This window comes from Limanda limanda, chromosome 1 (assembly GCF_963576545.1).
Source record: "Limanda limanda chromosome 1, fLimLim1.1, whole genome shotgun sequence".
In the NCBI taxonomy this organism is placed as follows: domain Eukaryota; kingdom Metazoa; phylum Chordata; class Actinopteri; order Pleuronectiformes; family Pleuronectidae; genus Limanda; species Limanda limanda.
Genome location: NC_083636.1, coordinates 29,799,173 through 29,823,378, shown reverse-complemented (window position 1 = coordinate 29,823,378; position 24,206 = coordinate 29,799,173). Strand labels below are relative to the sequence as shown.

At 41.9% G+C, this 24,206-nt stretch overlaps 1 protein-coding gene across 1 annotated transcript in view; it reads left to right on the top strand.

Annotated features, from left to right (window-relative positions):
• col27a1a (collagen, type XXVII, alpha 1a) overlaps positions 1 to 24,206 on the top strand; it is a 62,928-nt gene that overhangs the window by 17,857 nt on the left and 20,865 nt on the right. Inside the window, exons 5-16 of the mRNA XM_061077404.1 lie at positions 2,225 to 2,278; positions 4,286 to 4,339; positions 4,454 to 4,507; positions 11,521 to 11,565; positions 14,264 to 14,317; positions 15,008 to 15,052; positions 16,292 to 16,345; positions 17,015 to 17,059; positions 20,346 to 20,399; positions 21,872 to 21,916; positions 23,709 to 23,762; positions 24,093 to 24,137. Of these exons, the coding sequence (XP_060933387.1) occupies positions 2,225 to 2,278; positions 4,286 to 4,339; positions 4,454 to 4,507; positions 11,521 to 11,565; positions 14,264 to 14,317; positions 15,008 to 15,052; positions 16,292 to 16,345; positions 17,015 to 17,059; positions 20,346 to 20,399; positions 21,872 to 21,916; positions 23,709 to 23,762; positions 24,093 to 24,137 (603 nt within the window). The remainder of the gene's footprint in view (positions 1 to 2,224; positions 2,279 to 4,285; positions 4,340 to 4,453; positions 4,508 to 11,520; positions 11,566 to 14,263; positions 14,318 to 15,007; positions 15,053 to 16,291; positions 16,346 to 17,014; positions 17,060 to 20,345; positions 20,400 to 21,871; positions 21,917 to 23,708; positions 23,763 to 24,092; positions 24,138 to 24,206) is intronic.

Here is a 24,206-nt window from a genome sequence, read left to right as displayed (position 1 = left end):
ACATTGCCCCTTCGGGTCTAATTTGGCACAGCATCACACAGACTCTCTTTTATCTTTAATAAGGTTACTGTATATACATTTAAACTGTTACGAGCCACTGTTGAAAGTCAGACTATGTTTACAACGTGGCCCATTAAATGGACTCACCTAAAGTATTCTTTGTGGGAACCTAACCTTTTGTGTGATATCATGCATCAAGATACAAGATGCATTATGTATATTTTACACTATGTCTTGGCTTTAAGCTGCACATATGGTGTCAATGTAAAATTTTGCAGATTCAAGCACAGATATTTATACGCCTCAGAGCAGGAAGCACGCACCTTACCATAACTCGAAACATTAGGAGCTGCCATTTGTTTAAATTATGACAATTTGGTCTCAACTTAGAATGGGTGCACAGAGCAGGCAGTACTATTACCACAGGAACCACAGTAACGCCCTGCAATGCTGGTCAGAGCCTGGTGGTTTCTTTTCATTTGATAGCCCTCAGCTTGTGTGCACCCCACCCTGCCCTTCTCTAATTAGACACCTGTTGCGAGAAGGAAGGGCCACAACATGGAGGCGAGGGCGCAAGGGCCGAATGTCGGTGCCAGCCTGTGCCAACCGGTACACTGCCCAAACCGCGGTGAACCACAGGGTTAATTTTGAAGCATGTAATTCAAACATGTCTAGTTTGTTTTAGTTTATTTAAGGCACAACAGCGCCGCTTAACACTGTCTGGGCACAGCAGCTCTGGAGGGAATGCCAGCTGTGTACAAACCGAAAATGAAAGAGAGAAGAGCGTGTGTGTGTGTGTGTGTGTGTGTATGTGTGTGGGAGGGAAGTAGGTGAGATCTGTAAATCCTGAGAATCCTTGGAATGGAAATATGTTCTGTTTACAACAGAACAAGTTAGAAATACAAATCAGGTTTTCAGAATATATGAGAAATCCTAAGCGTTCTGTGACTCAATCCTCAGAGATAACCGTGCTGGCTGACTTATGTCCTGCTCATTCATGAGGTGCCGCCTCTCAAGTGAATCAGACGGGACGGTCATGAAAGCACCCTCTGACAGGAGGGAAGCATTTATGTTGTCATGTCTGCACCCGACCAGTGTGTCTGTTTTTCAGCTTTGTTCAAAGAGCTTTTTTTGTCTAGTTGTATGACCCAGCCTAAATCCCCTGATTACTCTTTTTGCCCCTGCCTGTCTGGACGTCCTTCATGATGTTGCTTTTTGATGCTGCTGAGCAGATCGCTAACATAATGGCTTCCTGATTTGTTTTGACTCACCTCAGTGGAACTCGCTGACCCAGCTCTTAAAGCAGTTGTGGTTTTTTTTTCCGCCCTCTCTGACTCGTTTGACCCTTGACCCAGTACGCCGGTGGTGGGGGGTGAGTTAGGGGCCCAAGGGTGCCACTCCACGTGGAGGGCAGGAGCTAGGTCAGAGAACCACAGGAAAAAGTCAAAAAAAGTCAATCAGAGAAAGAGACGGATAGAGGGATAGATGGATGGAGGGGAGGGGTAACAAATCATCTTGTTTTTACAACTCTTGTGTAAACCAAAGAACATTTTGTGCAGAGTTATTCTCTGGCTTCTTAAGGTTTTGTGCTAAACTTTCCCAGGGGGGGGGGGGTCTGCTATAAAAGGTGTGATGGTTCACATTACCACTGTGCTGCTACTGTAGATTTCACTTTGTTTGCTTTCAGACACACAGTAGTGGTCCTTCAGTCAGCAACAGCCAATGCAGACAGAAATACACACCGACGTAGGAATTCAAAATGTTATGATACAGGGTGATCTGCATTACTCATTAAGAGGCTAGGCAAGTGTGTGATTGTGCGCGCGCGTGTGTCTGGAGGGGGGGGGGGGGGGGAGTGTGAGGCAACAACGAGCAGGGAAACCACATCCATATGGTGGAACAGCTCCACAGAACCCCATTTTCCATTAGCCTCTACCCTCAACTAGACTCTCACACACACACACACACACACACACACACACACACACACACACACACACACACACACACACACACACACACACACAAAGAGAGAGAGTTGATGTATAGGAAAATAGGTTAAAGAAGCACGCAGGCTGAGGTTCTCCAGACAGTCTGTGCCCCCCTTTCTCTGCTTTTATTCACAGTAACCCCCAGTCTGCATCAGCTGTATCTCTACATGAAGACTGATAGGATCTCGATCAGTGTTTGATTATTTTTTTCCTCTTTCTGGCTTTTTCCGTAGGGCGAACCTGGTCCCCATGGTAACCCTGGCCGATCTGGTCCATCTGGGCTCAAGGTATCTGTCTCAAGGTCTAAATCTTGATCACAAATAAGTCTGCCCCTTTGTTTTGCCAAAAGCCCAGCAGCTTTGTTGATTTTTCCACATGAAACTATTATGTACTCACCTCTCTGCTAATTTGGCTCCATAAAGAGCAACAAGGCTAATGGAGCTTTATGGCAGAAGAAGTGCAGCTACACCTGGAGTTTGTGACATAACAAACAAACCAATACAGAATACTCAGGAGATCACTTCAGCATGTGTGCGACAGGGGTCAATGTCAGGATTCCAGAGAGCACAGAAAGGTAGTTAGACATCCAGGTACTTGAAGTGATTATAGAGCTCAGAGAAAAGTCATTACAACTCTGAAAGTTAGAACGCCAAATAGATCTGTCAGATTATAATGTTTGAACATGAGGTGTCTGGTCTACGCTCCTCTTCTGATTGTCCTCACTGATGTACTGTATGCAAACAGCCTTTACCTATGACATTATATATATATGTGTGTTCAGAGCACATAGTGAGGAGCACTACCTGCATTTTCAAGTGCATTATATAAATGCCTTATATAAATGACAACTATGGTTACACATGGTCCACCCCCATCACTAAACCCCGGAACTCCCCAGGTCAGGGGCTGTGTTTATTGTTGTCTCACTGCTGTAATTTATATTCTTCCTTCTCTTTTCCCCCTCTGTTTTTTGAATTACATTCCTCACTTTTCCCAAAATACTTCCATTCATTACGGCCCCTAATTCTTACTCTTATCTGCTATAATCTCTCCAGAAAGTTTAAACAAAGATTATCTATGGCCCCAGCCAGTGTCTGGGCATGTTAGGTTCTTGGCACAATTTTTGACTTTTGGAAAGGGAAAACTGATGATGACATTCATTGACCTTTTGGGTAAGAGAAGAGTTCATCATTTTGGAAAATAGACTTATTTCATTTCTTTTATTTCTTCTTTGGTATGGTAAATCTATCTAGTTAACTTTAATAAGGTATAGGGTAGAATCTGTAGCTGTGGTGGCATAGCTTAAACTGAAAACAGACAAATACAGTGTAGTGTGGTTCTATCCCAATATACTAAAGTTCACCAGCAAGTGCATTTAAAGCTCATTAATTAAGATTGTATTTGTTTAATTGCACAAAAGTGAGTACATTTTATCATTTGTGGCTTTATGTGGTGTTATGGGACTATTTCTTGGCTATAGGAGCAGCCTCCTGAGGGCCCTAGGAACAAAATACTCCCCAACAAAGTAATTGTTTGCCTTTATAGGCCCTAGTAAGTGTTTTTTGTTAAATTTTACTAGTGTTGGATTTAGCTGTTCCCAGTCATTATGCAAAGCTGAATAGGTCCATATCCCAAGACTATTCCCTAAAGGTGAATATTACCTTTTATTATTCCCTGGTTGGAGTCTTTCAGGGAACCTTTGTTGTATGCCATGCTCCGCTGGAGTGAAAAAAGTGGAAAAGCTTCGAGACCTTGCCTCAGTGAATCCCTATAATGGGAACGGTGCCACAGGGCCAGGCCTCTTCTAACTGGCAGGTGCATTGAGTGAATGATTTTGAGGTGTTTGATGTCTCAGGTTGCACCGCAACTTCCGCTCTTTCATCGTTAATAAATGAAACAAGGTTGTAAATAGCAGGGGTCCGAGGGGAAAGAGGGAGTGTCTAAGAAGTTTCCAATCCAAAGCTTTGATGTGCTGAGGCCCCGTTATTGTTACCCGCTGACAATGAGGCGTGGCGTGTGCGACCGGAGGGCCATTGAGACCACATCATGCACCGCGGCTTAGAAAAGCATCTGTATGAATCTTTCTGTGAATTCATCAGTCACATTATAACTCAATCCTCTTGTTTTTCATAAATTCCAGTCTCCTATTATCTAATACGTTAGCTATTGGAACGTAAACCCTCTCCCCTGGCCAAATGAAAGGTGTTGGCGAGTGAAGTAATTTAGTTAAAATGATTTCCTCAGTTGCTCTGAGAGATTGAAATCAATGAATGAGTTGTTTTTTTGTCTTTCAGGGGAGAAAAGGAGACCCTGGTATCTCACCTGGTCCAGCACCCAAAGGAGATAAGGTATTACGCCCCTCAGATTCTTAAGTGTTACATTAGTTTGTAACATTGTCCATTTATGATTGGTATTTATTCAACCAGCAGTATTGCCAGTTAACATTCTGCTTCTTGTCCCAGGGAGACTCAGGGATTATTGGCCCGGTTGGACTGACTGGACAAGACGGCCGAAAGGTAAGACTGAATAGCTCAGGTCGATCCAAGAACCTTTCACCAAACTAATTCAAAGCTTAAGTGTGTAAGATTTAGAAGAAAGAAATATATTGGCAGCAATTTGAATAAAATAACCCCTAGTGATGTTTCAATAGTGTGTGCTTCATCTAAATTGTACGAATTGTAGTTTTCTTTACCCGAGAATGGGTCCTTTATATTGAAATACTTCATATTTAAATTGGCAGCCGTACCTCTCTACGGACACCGTCATGTTTCTTACGGTAGCCCGACTGGACAAACTACACACCTTTTGAGTTTTTATGAACTGAAGGCTACCACCGTTTCTCTTTCATGTTTGGAAGGGGGGGGGGGGTTGTGAGGGGTATTCAGCTGCAACAGGCAACATCACCACTAGATTCTACACACTGAACTTTTAAAAGAAAATGTAATGTTCTTAAATGTTGAATTTTTAATTTAACATAATAGTACCTAATTAATGTTGTGAGTAAGCATGGGGCTTTTTTAAGTCTTTGAATAGTTATATAATAGGTTATTTGTGTGGAAAAGCCCATGCAAAGAAAGATAGTATGAGTCATTTGATTACCCTTAATTCTGATTTGTATTGTTACTGCAATGTTGCTTTTTTTTGTTTTGCCTTGTTTAGCTTTTTCATCTGTGTGTGTGTGTGTGTGTATGTGTGTGTGTAGCCCAGTTCTCTGTTCACCATTTCTTCCATCTGTGTTTGCTGGATCCTGCACAGAGGGGTCTTAATGTTGGCAGGAAATCTGTCGAGGGGGAGGTTTTTGTTCATCAGTGGAAAGAGGACGGGGGAGACACGCTCTCATGCTCATTGCTATTGCTAGTGTCTTTTAGATGTTACTTAAGTCACAATTTGAGTGATTCATGAGTGTGAGGAGGGGGAAGTGGGACAGATCAAGCTCTTAGACAGAAGTGAAAAACAGACCAAGAGTAAATCCAGAGGAGAAAGTGAGTTTGCCATTCTCCAGGATTGTGTACATGCAGATCAGACAGACACAAACTGCACAGTTGCCATAGGGTGCATGGAAAAATTGTGGCGTAGCTCATTTGAAACATATAAATACCAGAATCTGAGTGTTGCAAGAGAGTGTATTCCCAACTGGCCAGCTTGTTTGTTTGTTTCAATGGAAAGAGTTGAAATCCTTAGCTACCTGTATAAAGGGTTTAAGTTGTGAATTTGTGAAATAAAAGTAGGCTAATGGGTAAGTGTAGGGGGGGGGCAAATTCAATTGGTCAAGTATTCTTGCTAAAAACAAAACAAAAAGTATGAATTATGTGTTGGACCCAAGAGGAGAACTCTGCGCCCTGTAGTAATAGTAATAGTGTTAAATGATACCCAGTTCAATCAGTTTAAATGAACACAAATGTAACATGACATGTGTTGAAGCTATCTGGGTATGGGAGAACATCTGCCCACTGAAGTAGGCCACAGGATATGATCCCCACAAATGAACTAACATTATCTGTTTCACCTTTTCCCAAACTTTCTGATGTAAACATACATCTCATGGTTGCAGAGGATCTGATCATCTGTTGTCAGATTCATTATGAACTGAATAGAACGGAGTCGTGCACATATTTCAAGCTAAACTAGAAGAATTAGTTGAGTAATTAGATAAAGCAAGAAGATTTTATGCATCTCAGTAGAAGTGCCTCTGTATTCTCTGTTGTCCCAGAGCTGCAGCGCTATGTAAGTACTGGAGTCTAGTTGGACGTCTGCCTCAAGCCTAACATATGGCTTTTGTTAGGAATCACCGTTTCTGTGTGTGCGCGTGTGTGTGTCCATGTGTATGTGTTTGTCTCTCTATTTCACACACACTCAGCCAGAATGGAAAATGTAAAGCTAGTGAAAAACATTTACGGATTCCTTTCTAACTAAATGAGGACGATCAGAAAGTCAGACATGTGACATGGGAATCCGAGCTGCAGGTGAGGGAGCATAAATCCAGGATTGGTCACAAATGATCAAAAAGGTAAGACAATCTCAGAAAGGGCAGAAAGGCTACACTTATCAGTCTATACTGAAATGAGCTCAGTCGGATGTCTTAATAAAGCCACATTAGGGCTCATTAGCAGTCTATCTAAATGACCTCACACTCTTGTGTCTGGGAAGTCGTTGCTGTAGCAACCTCATCAACACATACTCTGACATCATGAGAGCATGCCTCAGGTACTGGTCAATGAACCGCAGATTTGATGACTGTAGAGGAAACTTGTTAAATTAACCACAAGGAGTCCGCTTCCCTTCTGTACACAAACAAAGAGGTTTAATAACCAATTTTCATCCTGCACTAAACAATGTAGACTTAACAGCGTTGCTTTGAATGAATCTTGATCCAACATGCCTTCACATCACAGTTCTATGACCACGGTGTGAGTCAACATCTGAACTGTGTTGTCGGAGCACAGGCTGTGTCTCGAAACAGGCTTTGTTCTGTTCCTTTTCGGTCAGCTCAGGTGGAAAGTCCCAGGCGTTCCCTGATGCAGGTCTCTCCACTGAGACACTGAGGCCTGGTGCAACATCAGTGCTAAGTGGAAGGCCACGATTACTTTCAGTGCAATTACACACACAGCAGTGGCAGGCCACCCTGAAACACCCATGTGCTGTTTCTTCCTCTTCATACCCCGCTAGCTGTTTGACTTGCTCCGTCTCGCATGCTTGGCATGTTGCTCTGACGCTGTGGTTTAGGAAAACGGGAGAACAGCAGCTTTTCCTCTGTTCTCCGCAGTATTTTCCTTTTCACCTTCCCTGTCTCAGACGCACGTTACCCCAAATACACACACACACACACACACACACACACACACACACACACACACACACACACACACACACACACACACACACACACACACACACACACACACACACACACACACACACACACACACACATATACAGGCTCTAAATCAGCTTTAGCTTGATACTTCGACCGGGAATTCTGGTATTTGGCTGGGTTTTTCCAGTTTTCCATGGAAAACTTTAATGGAGAAAGCAGTTGTCCTTTGAACGTGTGATAGTTGAGTGTGATTTTACACCGACAGACGAGCCAAGCATGTTCCGCTCTGTACAACATTTGTTCTACCAAGCAGACCCTGAATGGATTTTCAGTATGGTAGGCAGGGTCAGGGAGAGGAGACACACACGCAAGGCCAGACCTCAGCTACAAGGCCACATTACAAGCCACATGTCTCACCTTTCTGCTTCTATCCTTCCTTTTTCTGTGTCTATTCCTGCTGCCAGTTGATCTGTCTCTTCTCACTTTCTCTATACATTTTTTTCTTTGTCTGTCTTTCTCACTACCTCTGCTTCTTCTCCCCTGAAGCCAGGACATACTGTCTAACAGCCCTGTAACCCAGCTTTCAGTTACAGGGTTTTGACCACACATTCTTACAAGTTTTGGCTCCAACTAAAACATTGGCATTAAAATGTGTCTTGTTCACATATTGTATAACCTGATTTTTATTCCACATGGTGTCCTCAAACACAGCAAACAACAAAAAATGTAGAAAAAGAGAATAGAAGAAGATGAGGGCCAAATGTGAAGCTGCGTTATTGTGTTAACTTGGGTTGGTTTCGTCTTCACTCCATTCACAAGCATCTTGAATAACGTCCATAGTTAAAGGACGGAGGAGAGGACTTCTTCGTGTATTAACTGGCTTTGGCTGCTAGCTGTTGCTACTTCGATGGTTTGGAACAATCAAATGTGTATTTTCACCCATGAAGTTGACAATGCAACTGCATTTGCACCTGTGTTCACTGTGGTAACATTGCATCTTTCAACCTTTCCAGAGGTGGTTTGGCCAATCAGATCGCAATCCTTCCTCAAAGCATCTTGGGTGCATTTTCTCCTGTACTTTGTGTTCAAAATGTATCAGGAAACACCCTATCACTCAAGACTCATTTTAATGTAGGTGTAAATGGGCTGGCTTGTTAACTTTCCATTACAACAAAGACATGTTAAGTCTGAAAAAAGTTTGTGTTTTTATTCGTTATACTTTGAATCAGTATCACTTGACTTTTTAGAGCTTTGAAATGTGCATCTTCAAGGATGAACAGATTTTAAAGATGGTTTAATTTGGACATGAATTATCAGTGGGTATCTATATAAGATATGTATGTTTTGAGAATTATGTTCATTAAATTGCTTGCCAAGAATTGGTTGAGAACATCTCTGTTGTTGCAAGTATTATAAATATAACATAACATTGTTGTCTCAGCTAAACCTTCATGTAGGCTCAATGGTTAGTAAGCTTGTGCATGTGCTTTTCATATATACTCCTGTATCTGCACACACTTGTGAGGGTTCGTATGGTCAACATTGTGCAGAGACCACTGTTTATTGCCTCTTCATAGCATGAAGTCAAATGTACATGTTTGTGTAGGTAATTATACTGTAAATTTAACATCACAGTGGATGTTCAGTGGCTATTTCCACTGTAGGTTAGATAGTATTCCTTTAATTATCATTATCCAAGCATGAACATCTTGTGACTTTCAAGGTAGAACAACACACTGCAATTTCCATGCAAAGGCTAGAGAGGATTTTAATCACACTCATTTCCTTCATTTAAACAAGAGAGTCCAGCATTAATCTGTCTGAAGCTCCTGTTCTGTCTGAAGAGCGTTCCAAACCAAACTCTCTCCATTTAGCTCCTGCTGACTGTTGAAACTAACAAATCCACATTCACATCCACTTTGTAATTATGGAAGAATTCAAATGTCATTTTCATTGCATGTTTTACAATAAATCATTGCTCCGTTTTCCAACATGCTTAGTGGTTTAATAGTGAAACTGCTTGCAAGTAAACATGCTGCAGAGATTGCGGTTCAGACTGGGGGACGAGCTGAGGGATGTTTTTCCACAGGGGCTACATTTCAACCCAAGTGCTTGTAGAGGTTGGTGCATTTGTTTGTCTCGTCTGTCCCTTGCCAGACATCGGCATGGACGGTTTATATTCTGCCGTGCATGCAGCACATGCATGGAGCCAGATCATTAATCTGAGCAATCATGCAGGCTCCATGCTGTAGGGGGATTTTGGAGAGAGAAAGGTGGAAAGAGGGAAGCGGAGATTAAGGAGGCGAGTGGCAAACTTCTGCAGACAATGGAAGACGCATATTCACCATTTGTGTTGTTACAGATGTTACTGGATGTCAGGCCGGTTCTATGAAGATCCACAGAGTTAAAGGTGCACAGTATGGAATAAGAGGGGTGGTATATCATTGGCGGACACAGTATGTCTTTTATTTTGTAGCCAAAATGTTCTCAGCGTTAGTGGGTAGCATGCGGAAGCTTCTGTGAATGAAAACCATTCTGGTGGGTTTATCTGATTAAACTCACATGATCATTAAGTAAGTGGCATTGTAAACACAGTCGGGCTATAGGTAATGGCTGTTCTCATTTGCAAGCTGATAATGAGGGAGATAAGGATCTGAGATGGTCGAGCTGAGGTTGAAAGTGTGTGTTTGTGCGCGTGAATGTATGCATGTGCCTGTGTTTGTGGCTTTCTAGACCTCACAGCACAGCTTGGGAACATACGGGAACATAAGCCACTACACATGTTTGTACTATAAGTAAGCCAAGTAATAAGATGGCTGTGTACATGCATCTTTGTGTGTGGGTGCGTGTGGACATGTGTGTTTGTGTGTGTTTGTGTGTGTTTCTCCGCCTGGCTTTGCTTATGCGCACATGTGTTTGCATTCCATGAGAAAGGCGTCAGGTGACTGCGTCTCCTGAAAAGATGGTTAGGTCAAGAATGTTCAAATAAACAGAGGACGTTCAGATTCAGACACATGAAGGTGACACAAACGCAAATTATAAATAACTAACAGGGCATTGTCATAATTGATGAATTCAAAGTGGTCATTTTCAAGAGGTCAGGCACTGGCGCCTTGTGTCTGCAGAGTGCATCCATCCCTGTTCTCGCCACGGAACTGGTTACTAATTGGGCTGTCCCAAAAATATGGAAACACACACACACACACACGTTCTCTGTTCTCAACACCTGGAGACATCTCTGTTTGGTTTATGTGTGTCAGTCATGTATTTTCATCCCAGCTCCAATCATCTCCTCCGATTGGTGTTTTGATAATGTGCAACACGTGATGTGAAGTGACAGCGAGGCGGAGAAGTAACCTAAAACATTGCTTCGATAGTTCTGAGATATAGAGAGACAAATTTGACTTTGAATTATTTTAGTTGTAATAATGCAAAATAAATATATTGTTGACACAGTTGCAATACGGAATGAAAGTACAGACTGTGGAGCATAAAGCTGACAATGGCGTTTTAAAGTGCTGGTGTGAAGGTGTCAGCCAGTGAGAGCGATTGTGTTACATAATGAGCAGAGGGATACTGTGCAGTCAGATGACGGAGCTAAAGGACGGTTTACAGGAACTCAAGGAGTCTTGGCTCTTTGCATCGGTGCTGTGGTTTAGGAAAATGGGACAGGAAAACAGGAAATCTGTCCTTTCTTTGGCCTTCTGTTTTTATTTAGCTTTTCTTCTTTTTCCTCTGTAGCTCTGTCCATCTATCCAACTGTGAGCACCTTTGATTTAGTTTTTCTGCCTCTTTTTGTTGGTGGGATGAGTTGCTGAAGTCAGCAGAACTTTGGAAAAAGCACTTTGTCAGGCTGTCTTCGGTGTTGTAGTCTACTGCGCAGGCAGAGGGAGAGACCTGCTATCTGACTCACACAGGAAGGCATTTATATCCTCAACATGCCGCGGTCCTGGCACAGCCTCCACAGCACAATTTCTCTGAGAACACAGCTAGTGGAAAGTCTGATCCCTTGACAGGAGAACAGATGTTCTGTTGGTGCTGTGAGTGTTAACATGCTTTTTTTTTTTACTTTGCACAAAACTCCACTTTTCATCCCCACACCAAGGGAGACATTTTTTCCTTATCTGTGAACTGTTACAGAGGTTTCTTTTGGTCTATTTGTGTGTTTGCTTCTCCATTCAACTCACTTCCCATGTCCCATGTGTGTCTCTGCAGGGACAGAGAGGTTATGCTGGTCCACCTGGACTCCCTGGAGAGTCTGTAAGTATCTTTATCCATTCCATAGATACAATTTTTTAATGACTTTCAGACTAAATGCTGTACTCTTGTGCTTCTGCTCATTTTCTCATTTTAACACTTCACATGAAAATATACAACATTGCCTTAACTCCTGCCTAGATGATGTGATTATAAAATAAGGGGCACTCAGAGAGTGCATACCTCCACCAAGCTTCACCCTGTATGTTGATATATGAAAGAAACTGAAAGTTTATTTGGATCTGCTCCAAAATTCAATGGGTTCTTCCTTGACCCATGCTCGAATCTTCCACAAACTTGAATGGAAAATGTAATCCTGCTAATAATAAACAAGCACCGAAGAAAACATACACTCCCTAGCGCAGTTAAAAAATATGAATATAAAACTCCAGATGGCTCCTTGTGTCTTTGCGTGTAGGTATTAAACTTGACCTGATCTTAATGTTTTTGCCTTCATGAGTCCCTCAGTGATGTTTTTATCTTCATGTTGTCCACCATCGAGGCCCTTATCTATGACTAATGCCTCATCCTGTCACTACTCATTTCTCATTCTTTAAGGCCGTAGTCATCATCCACTCCCAGGTCACTCAACCTCTCACTTTTGTGTGCATGGACCGACATCTGGCCAAAGCGCTGCACTGCAGCGATGCTCTCCAGGATATCAGTCAGTGGTGCCAAACAGAGAGAAAATAGAGAGAAAAGAAAGAGGAACAAGCCAACTAGGCCAGCAGTGACATACTCGCTCCCATTACACTGCAGCTTTGGAGAATGATTCCCTTTGTCTGACTTTTCCTGCTCGTTCCTGCCACCCGTCATTCAATGATCAGTTTCTCTCCCACAGCCTGTTACCCTCATGTTATGTTGTGCATTTCATTTCTCTTGTAGTTTTTCCCTCCTCCATCTATCCACCTCTCCTCAAACCAGGGGAATCAGTTCAATGAACTCTTTTATTTGCTGCTGGGAGGAGAAATTACTCTGTCCAACAGGACTATTTCAAGAATGGAGCATCCAGCCTCATGTCCAGAGCTATTTTCAGTGAGGCTCAGTAATACTACTGTTGGTATTAAGGAAAAGCCTTAGTCATGGAAAGCAGAGTAGAACGTTCCTCTCGTTGCCACACAGTTTAAAACAAGTCCCTGTTCTCTGGGTGACGTCACCAGCGCAGGGAGTTCCCCCAGCACTCATCATGGAGAAGGAGTGCTTTTCCTCTCTCACCGTCGTGTCCTCCCACTTTGTCCATCCTCAAACACCCCCCGCTTTCCCACAGAGCCGCTGAGTCTGAATCACCACAGCTCCAAATGACTGAGTAATACGCACAACTGTTTGGCAGCTGGGCCTCTCCAGCGCTTGAGAGCAGAGGCCTTCTGGTGTTCATAAAGTGTTGATGATTCTTTAATACTGTAACACACTGTGGGTCGCTCTCAGACCCCCTCCTCCCTGCTGGCCTGTTGAAGGTCCAAAACCCACTCAGGCAAAGTCTGGTTTTAACTGGCTGCATTATGCACTATATTTATCCAAGAGAGGGAATGGCGAGTAGTGTTCAAGGCAGCACGTCCAGAGTGTTTCAAAGGAAGTTATACATGAACACTTGTGCTCGGTGCATTTTGGACACAACCTGTTTGTGTGTGTGTGTGTGTGTTATGATTACTCACACACACATACAATTCAAACTCTAAAAACTGAACTAATTAGCTTCTCTGGTCTATACACAGAACACATCTGAGAAGGAATTTTTCTTTAAGCAGTAATCATGAGTCCAGGCAGAAATACTTAGTAGGAATGGGTGATATATTGAGCAATGACTGAATATAACTTAAGTACTCATTCTAACTACTTTTACTAGATACTTAGATGGATGGATAGCAGTAAAATGCAACTTACTGAACAAATTAATGAATGATAACATAATGCAAAACACATAATGCATAACATTATTTACAGTTAGAACTCAAATACTTGTATTTGAGTAATATTTCTAATACAAGACTTTCACCTGTGTTGTTATATTCTTACAGTCTGGTATGCTTTTACTTAAGTTACGTGAATACTTCTTCCATGACTGGTGATATGGATACATTATCTGGTCATTATGTATACAGGTTTGTATAGTGATAGTGATTTAAAGTTATATAACATGACATTTCATATAAATCAAATAAATCTACATGAAGGATTTTACTGATTTTATTTGAAATAGATGAAACTTTTGTCAATAAAAACAGTGGAATATAATGTACCATCAGCAAAGTAAATTCATTCTTAAAAATTACTTAATCTACAGAATTAACAACAAAACAATGTAAACATTAGATACAGTAATAGATATAGCAAATTCTCTTGATTCCCTGAAACAAGTTTATATGGTGAAAGCTCAAAGCCCCTAAGGTTTGCATACTGTGGTGGTTAATCAGTTAACTGTACTGGTCCTCACAACACACATGTCTACCATACTACAATACAGGGAAAACTCATTCATCTCCGCATTACACAGTGAATCATTCATCCCCTCTGCCCTGTCTCCCTCTCTGAAACTGTCCTCCCTGCAGAACGGCCTGTGTGTTTGTGTTCCTGTAATTTTGACCTCACCTCTCTCCCTCTCTCTCTCTCCCCCTCACCCACCCTCTCTTTCTGCCTCTCGCTCCCTCTCTCTCTCTCTCTCTCTCTCTCTCTCTCTCTCTCTCTCTCTCTCTCTCCCCTGCAGGGAGAGCAAGGTCCAGTCGGAAGCCCAGGTGCCAAAGGTTATCCTGGCAGGCAGGTGCAGTAAATCTTCTGCTGTGACTGGTACAGTTGTAGTCAGGGCAATAGTAAGGCCAGAAAACCAAGTGGCATTGGGTTATGTTGAACAGCTGAATGTTAACACTGTATAGAGGAATTGGAATATTTTAAAACATCAAGTAGAACAACAACACAGGCTCAGAAATTACCATGTCGCTGCAACGGTGCATTTATTGCACAGCTACTAAGAATATAGTAATATTTTAATGAAAATACCATTAATTGTGAGCTGTCTTTACAGTGTAGCTTATCATACACACATTTGTATTGATTGGATCTTTAATTCAAGCTCACTAGAGTTACACTCTGATGTTCCAAAATATTAAGTATTTTGTTATTTGAGAAACAAATAAGATGCTCCATTTTCCTCATTTTAACAGGCTGATCATCTGAGATTCCACCTATAACATGAGATGTATCCGAAAATGATCAATTTATTCTGAGGAATTACAAGTTTTTTTCTCATGATATAACAACTTTTTTTAAATGACCCTTTTCCTCTGTCATACTATTTTATCATGTTATTTGAAAAAATAGAAGATGTACTGTAGTTCTTGGCTTGCACCTACTAAATTTGATCACGACACACACTTCCACACATTCACTGTGTATGTGGCAAAACTTTATTTATGTGTTGAGCTCCTAAAAAATGTTCCTCTTTGTTTTGCAGGGTTTACCAGGGCCAATAGGACCATTGGGGCCTAAAGGCGTTCGGGTAAGTTAACTCAGCATCTTTCCTTCAGTTGTGTCGCTCAAGTTTGATTCTACCTGTCTATGTTACTAACTGTGATGCTTTAAAAGGACTTGTGAACACATTTGTTGCGCAGCTTTTCAGTGTACTGACTCTGTTTGCTTCACACTATTTAAAGGAGTCTTAAAACACGTAGAAAGCTGCTTTTGCACGGCCGCCTGTAGAAGCAACAACACAAAAGTGCATGCATGTATGAAAGCAGGTGTGCACCAGCATCCACCCCTGCACACATAAACACATTCATATTCAGTCGCTCAACTGATGGTGGACACTATTAATATGACGCTAAATGTAGGAGCTTTTAGTTGTAATGTAAACATTGTGTTACTGTGTACAGACACCTACTGAAAGACTGGCCCTTGATAAGCCTACACATACAAACACACACCCTTTAAGTACACAATCAAAGAAACACACGCTCACAGATACAAACAGTGATTTTTATGTTGCGTTCCAATAAAGGTTCTTTATCAGTTCCCCTTGGCTGCTCCAAAGACTCCCCTGCCCCCACTGGCTGGAATTTCCTGTTTAAGCTCCGTATGAGGCCCTGCTGTGTTAAGGAGGCATTCTAGTCGTCTCCCTCTCTCGCCGAGCCACCTTTCCACATAATTCTTCTCTCTCTTTTGCAGCGGAATCCATATTGTGCAAAACCTACCCAGTTCATGCTCGCCTGTAACTTTTGCATCTCAACTGTTCCTCTAGTGGTCTACTGTTGTGTTGTTTGTGCTTGTTCTGTGTGTGTGTCTCCCCCACTGTACCGACGGCCCAGTGTGAGGTCCTGGCTATCTTCAGAGATCCCTGGAGTGAGGGTATGTGCCCTTGGACTACATCGTGGAAGCCAGCACCATGCAGTCCATGGGCATATACACTTGCCTCATGGCTTGGTTCTTCATGGAATCCCACCCTGTCTATGCTGGATTGTACCGGCCCCTGAAATGCAGCCCTAGAGCCAATGGGAGTTATTGTTCTTCCAGCCGTTTTCACAGCATCCAAATACTCACGTCCCATATTCCTCTTCTCTTCTCTTTCTCCCATTTCCTCGCCTCTTCCTCTTCCTCTGCCTCTTCCTCTTCCTCTTCTTCTTCCTCTTTCTCTTCCTCTTCCTCTTCCTCTTCCTCTTCCTCTTCCTCTTCCTCTTCCTCTTCCTCTTCCTCTTCCTCTTCCTCTTCCTCTTCCTCTTCCTCTTCCTCTCCTCTCCTGCAGGGTTTCATTGGAATCCCAGGGCTTTTTGGCCTGCCCGGGGCTGATGGCGAAAGAGTGAGTTCTTGTCAAACATACATATATATTTTTCTTGGTTGTAACTGCAAAAATTTACAGTGACCATCTAAACCCAGCTAATGGCCCTGTGAGATGACAACAGGGCCTCGCCTGCCATTTCATTCAGCTGTCCCCAGCTGTCCGAGATGCTGCTGTATTAAGCTGTGTGGGAGTGTTGATGACTCATATGATAAAAGCTCCCTCTCAGAGCCTTTGAACCGCCTGAACTCATCAAGGCCTCCTCCTTCTGTGCAGCCTCGAAAACATGGAGCGATTAGCTTACTTATGACATGCTTCAGGGGTTTGCATCAGTGCAGGGCTGTAATCAGGACCCCGCCGCAGCCAGCCAGCCAGAGAAATGGTTCATACCATAGCTCCACGCAACAGACGGTGTCTGCCTGTCTTCTCTCAGGAGACACTGGTGTTTTTAGTCATGAGATGACTCCCAAAACCCTCATAATAGGCTGGGAAAACAGGCTGCACTCACCTGTTCCTCACATCTGTTGCAGCATGAGTGAAATTGTGTTTTTGGGGCTTCAATGAGTTATCCTAAAAGTGTTATGATCAATCTTTTGTTTTTTCTGTCTTCCTTGAACATTTCTTTTCTCATGTCTGCTCTTTTATTTTCCTCTCATTTCTATTCTCTCTATTTCTTGTTTTGATTTTCAGGGAATTCCCGGCGAACCAGGAAAGAGGGGCAAGATGGGTAGGCCGGTAAAGTTTTGTCTCAACATACTTTACAGATAATCTTTCAAAAGTGTGATGAATTGTGTTCGGAGATGTTGACCTTGAATATGTTATATAATATGAGTGTTATTATTGTGATGCGGTGACTGATGATATTCAATGTTCTAATCAATATTAGACCTGCATACATATTTTCATAATAGCTCTTAAAGCTGCAGGGCCATCACCCCATTCAAATAAGGCAGTGATCGGTATTAAAATTAAATTTTCAACCTCATTCACCTATTTGGGTCATACTGAGAGCGTTTGGTGCAAAGAAAATTTACAAGGTCTGCATTTACGTCATTGCTCAATATTTCCATGGTTGTTGGAAGGGTTAACTCCTGAAGCCTGTGGAGTCCCACCAGGCGTATGTCGGGTCTTTGGATGCAACAAGAAAAAGGCTTTTGTTGGAGTATAGGGCTTTTGGTCCCCCCTCTCAGATAAAAAGAAAAACATGGAGTCAAGCCATTTGGAGGAAGTCAGTCAGTCGGTTCTGTGGTGTGTGTGTGTGTGTGTGTGTCCGACAGTGTTCAAAGTCAGTTTAACGCAGTGTGTCAGAAGACTGTGTAACCCTGCAACTCACCGCTGAGATCATTCTGCAGCTGTTGTTTATTGGCTTTTCAGTAAATAAGGCATTTGTGGACCAAAGTGTGTAAACACACACGAGCCGGCCTTATTGTGTAATCAGACAAGTGTTTAAGGAAGCAGCCTTTGATGTAAATTTATCATGTGTGAAGATGTTTATCACATGTTAGGTCTTTGACACATTAACATATGCATTTAAGATTTGCGGTGTATTTGTTCTCAAAACTCTTTCCTCATCTCTTAAAAACAACATCAGGTTAGAAAGGGAACTCATAGTTTGCCCGATCTGATGGTAGCCTACATCATTTCCGTGGTTGTCATAAACATTTCAATGATAACTGCGACCTCCATCAATAGCGGCCATTGCTATTATACTTGAAGGTTATGCGTAGTGTTGTAAATCTCCTTGACATCGGGAAATGCAGTTAATGTCATATGGACAACATCGTTTCCCAATCTCGCATTTTGTGGTAAGTCTACCTAGGATGGTTAAAATATTATGGCTGCTAAAAAAAATCCCAATTCAGAAAATGAATGGGATTTTTATTTTTGGTGGTAGGCTGTTGAGCTCTATAGGAGTCATTACAAAGTAATTATCCTGACCTGTTGTCCTTTTCTGACCCTAGCACATGACGATGGAATGACAGCAACAAATGATGAAAATGTGTCACCCATGCATCATATTTGCTATTTCTGCCTTTTATAAATGACCTTTACGTGTAACTGGAAAACAGGCACATCATCATCATTGTCATCTGATTTCATGGTGTGGCCTGGGAAATGGAAAGTTAAGACACTTTACAAGATGATGGAGAAGGTAGAAATAGAAGAAACACCTGAAACTGAGCCAGACATTTAAATGGCCGTATTCTGTCGAGGAAACACGCATAGTCCTCCCTCTACCAACGAGTGATGAGGTCGTTGATATATCTAAAACTGGAAAGCAGAAAATGTTTCCCATGTGCAGCGCCAACAGTTCTGCATTTCAACTTAACCTTTAGCTTTTTGTTTCATAAAACATAGCTTCCTTTGTCTTCCTTCGCTGGTGCGGCTCTTTCAGATAATCCTGGAATCTGAAGATGTGCCCTGCTATTGTGGGTGATTTAAAAGCTGGGGTCGTCTGAGATCATGTTAAAGCAGAGTTACATTAAAAGCTCATGTGACTCTTCACAAGCTTTCGAAGTGTTGTACTTGGCAAAGCTACGTTTCCCACATTTGTCTGTAGTTTGCACGGCAGCAGTGACAGTTGTATGATTCATCCTCTGGGTCACATTCATGCTTCATTGGTGTCTCACTACCATGAAACAGCCCCATGCATAATATTTACTTTTTATTAATTCGTTTTTTAGAGGGTGATTTCAAGCCCACGCCAGAAGCCTTGTCGGGAAAGAAAAAGCGCCTTTTGTCACACTGTACAATTACAGTGTTGAGTTACGATCGCCTCATTGACCTGATGACAGCAAACTGAAAGATTTACCTACTCAAGTATTTATTATTTGAGTATGACGTCAAAAGTAATACCAGACTGGTTCCATAAAAAATAGATGAATTTAAAACCAAGTGCAAACTCAAATACAAAGAGTAACGTTCAGTCAGCAGACTTTATTTCCAGGGCGAGTCAGAGATTAGAACAAATATACATGCTGTGTATCTCACATCTTAACTCTTACTGAAATAACTGACATTTACAGTAATTAGCATTTGAAAACAACGAGTGGAGGCCAGAGCAGGAGAACCCAAACATTATATGTCTGGATAGTCGCGCTCCCTGCAGATGTGGTTTCTCCTCACTAGTTGTTAGCAAAGCTCAGGCTAGCATCCCATTTACTGCTAAATGGACAGAATAATTTGGGTGGAACAGTTGGTTGCCCACACCCAAGAGCTGATAGATTTAATGCTCATAATGAATCCATTAGGCTCTCGTTTTGTACATATTTCAGATTGCACTATCTTTAATGTTATATTTGACTCAGTGAAATTGTTGTAATTGCTCTACAATTACAGTAGCAGCAGTTGGTTGCGTAACAGTCAGCGATATTTTAGAAACACGCTCTGTAAGTTATTGGCAAAGAAGCAGAACACAAACGCCCACTTGCAGTGAAAAGCTTTTTTCATATTTTACAAATTACTTTCATTACTTTCATGATTGAGGGGGAGATTTGCGTTATTATTTGCGAATGTTTTTGCACCAGTGCAATTAGCATACCATTTTACTGTATTTGCTGCAGCCTTTATTGAAACACCTTAATCGAAACTTGCAACACATGAAGTTGTCAATGTTTATGTGCTAGACGTTGATCCTTTTGATAAAGAAGCCTAGTCCCTACATATGCAGTTCCTTGTAGCTGTACATCATCTTTCAGCCATCTGTTTTTTGATTGGTTCAGTCACTTACCTCATAGCATCGTCTGCAGGCTGCATTACACAGGTATCTGTTTTCAACTAAGACGCTTTTAAAAAAGCCACTTCACTTTAACTGCTCAGCATAAAATAGCAGACAGACGCAGTAAACACCTAAATACTCAGATTGTTCCCTTAGTAGTTGTTGAAGACCAAAATAAAAATGTTGCTGCACTTGTTTGTGTTGACCCTAAGTAGCTATGCAGGACACTTAAAATCTTAGTCTTAGTTTGATTCTGGCTGATTTTGTGCAGCCGAACATAAAAGCTTGTCTCTCTGTCCTCAGGGGTTTCCAGGGGACTTTGGGGAGAGAGGACCACCTGGACCAGATGGAGAGCCAGTATGTCACACACCCTGTTACTCACCCACACACTCTCATACATTCTAATATAACTGATCTGCATCCTCACGCTTATAAACTTAGAACCCCAAGTTTCACACACACTTCTCCGGTGTTTTAGTACCGTGACATTTCGGAAGTGCTGGTGGGTAAATCATTCAGAAGTCCTGCAGTTTGCCTCCGTTTCTGTTTTATCTGAGGTCTGTTTTGTTTTTCCCCTCTGGAGCAGTTTAATTGCGGTATTTCATTTCATCTCATCCCGTCCTCTGTTGTAGACTTGGCACTCGTTCTCAAAACCTGCAGTAGGGGGGGTGGTTAGCTGGTTTGGCCTCCAAATGCAACCTTTTCCATTCACTACTGTAAACTGGCCAACAACACACACACACACACACACACACACACACACACACACACACACACACACACACACATACAAACTAACTGTATTATTATTGTATAAACAATGTCATAGGATGTCATAAGGAATCTTTAAATCCCTGACAAATACATAATAGTTACAAAGCATTCATATTTTAAGATTTCTGATGGCATGGTTTTCCTTTCATAGACCTGCTGCTTTTCTTTTTCCTGAGTGTGAATTGTGCATCAGATGTTATATTATCATGTATTTCTATGCAGTGGGTTTATTAAATCCCAGAAAATATACAGTTCTTTAGATACATACGTATGAGCCATTTTTCTTTGTCTCTACATTTGAAAAAAGAAAATTAGATGTCTTTTACTTTTCCTGCAAAACATAAGAGTGCACAGTGCAAATGCTCCACTGTCACTGTGTTTTTGAATGAAATGAAAAAAGCAGGAAAAGGTAGGAAATCCTGCTTTTATCTTTAACAAATACAAGTTGTCAGCCATTCTTGTGGCTCAGTGAGGAAGTACTTGTACACTATCTTAAATGAGCATGTTGGCATGGTAACATTTACTATGCTCAGCAACAAACAAAGTATAGCTGATATTGATGGGAACGTAGTTAGTTTGCAGGTCCTAAACTAATGATGATGGTGCTCATACAGGGTATCTGCATAACCATTAGGGTACAGCCTCTGGGGACCATAAATGTAAAGAGTCTGTCTGTCTTTAAGTGATTTTTTTTTTCGATGGAGAGAACCAACCTTTGAATTTGGAAAAGCCACTATGGGGCATTGGTCTCACATCCCCTCCACCTTCACCTCACACACACACACACACACACACACACACACACACACACACACACACACACACACACACACACACACACACACACACACACACACACACACACACACACACACACACACACACACAAACACACACACACACACACACACATGCATACAGCCCCCTCTCATGAGCTGCGATGAACACTGAGCCACTCTTCTGACCATGTTTGTTTAAAAAAGAGCCAATAACCCCAGAAACATGTTCCTTCTCCCTCTGCCTTCATCTCACTGACTCTCCTCCTCTCTGACTAGGGTGACCTGGGAGCCCCTGGTCCAAACGGAGTTCTTGGGCTGATTGTGAGTAGCATTTTGTGTGTTTCCGTGTGCACTCCTATGTGTGCTGTTTACAGTTTAAACATTGTTTTTCCCAAGACACTTATTCCATAAATACATAGCTGTAAAGAGTATGTTTAAGTGAAACAGAATATGCCTGCTTAGGTCACAAAAACACTCCCAATTAGCTCCTATCATCAGTTTGCAATGTTAATGGAAAACCAACCACCAATCTCTGTAGGTTCTTCACCACTGTAAACATTATAAAAATACTGGATGGCCATTGGAGGGAAAGATGGAGGGAGGAGTTATTCTTTACAAGGGCTGTGTAGCCTGATTCATGCAGTTTACCCCTTTGACTTCCTCCTCTGACAGACACTGATGTTTGATCACTATCACAGACCTCAATGAGACATCCTGTTTTCCTCTCGAATCGCTTTCTCATTAACTATTTTTGTGCAGGAACACCCCCTCCCCGCCCACCTATCACCTTGCCCTCCATGCCTGCCCGGCCCTACAGCCACATAATTGCGTCTGATTATAACGTGTCCCTGGTTTCTCTTGTCGTGACCCGTCTTCACCCATCGTCGCCGCTCCTCCCGGTCTATTCTAGGCCACCGGTGGTGGTAGTAGGCCTGTAATCGGAGGACCGTCTGATTACAGCTCTGCTCTGAGCTCCGTGTCCTCCGAATCCTTCTGACCCGACAGAGTAATGCACAGGAATCAGCAGCAGCACTGAGCTGCACTTCAAATATATAAATATAAAAAGCACACTCCTCTTAGGCCTCAGTAAAAGCAGGTCAGTGCCAGAGAGGAAAGGGTTAACATGTCGACAACTTGTAAAAATTTACAAATCAAAAAGCCCCAAATACACACTCAATAACACAACACCACCCCTTATCCTTCTTTGACGTGATGGATGTTATAAGCCAGTATTTGACAGTGGAAGCATGGAAAGCAAATCCACAAGTCCGAATTTAATTTAAGACATTATAAATCACTATATAAGTGATTACAATATATTGATTTGTGCATTTAGGAGATTAGGCCGGAAATATATCATTGATTGAGACAGTTTAGTATCAGGAGGCCCTCTAGAGGTCAGCTTAGGTCTTTGGGGCAAATTACTCCAGTTTGATCCTGAATAAGACTTCATTGCCGAGCTTTAGATTTTCCCATCTGAAGAAGATTTATCCTCACAACACCAAACAAAGAGACTTGTTGTGAGGGTAATTTTGCAGTAAATACAACAATAATAATAAAGTCACACATTCAAATAAAAACAGAATTGAATTAATTGACATGAAACTACACTTTAGGCCTTTGCAAGCAGAAAATGCAGAGCTGCAGAAAATGAACTTAAGAGATTCTTGTGATGCTTGTCTGTGCAGAGGACATACAGCCCCTCTGACTTTCACACACAGTTAATCCAGTAAGGTCTTTAGCTGGCCTGTATTACTTATACTAACTAAATACATTTTCCCCTTTGACGAAAATCCTGTTCTGTCTTTCTTCTATTCTGAGCAGTGAAGACCAGCACTGGTTCAGGAACAGATGTTACTTCAAGCTTTTATTCACTGAAGCATAATCTTGGCTTCAAGCTGCAAGATCTATGACTTATCTCCCCAACTATCATTTATCTTTATACCCATTGCTATGTGACAGCTGTAAGCATAATCTGGAAGAGGACAATAAAGCTTTTTCGTTTGTTAATAGAAATGTACGGGTATGAGTAGTGGTTTTTTATCAGTACCTTATGCAAATTATTTTATTGAAAATGAATGTTTGTATCATTTATTCTCTATTCTGACTTCAGGGAGATATGGGACCGTTGGGAGAGATGGGCCTTCCAGGACCTAATGGACTGAAGGTAATTTCACACACACACACACACACACACACACACACACACACACACACACACACACACACACACACACACACACACACACACACACACACACAAACACACACACTCACACACACACACACATGGGACCTGTTACCTTCCCCTTATTATCTTGCAATGTCTTGTTTGGACCTCCTTTTAGTCATTTTATATACAATATAAAACAAGATAATGGAGATTAAGCTGCTGAGTCATTATAGTCCAACATATCTGTTCTACACAAAACATGAGGGAATTTTCGGTCGGGGTCTGATTGTCGTTCACTTACCCATCTGTTGGTGCTTGTTCCAGGGGGTGCCCGGAAATCAAGGAGAACCAGGACTGAAAGGTGATAAGGTGATCTGAATATTCATGTTATTGGCCTGGTTTTGAGCAGCATGTTATTGATATGTATTCCTTTGCACC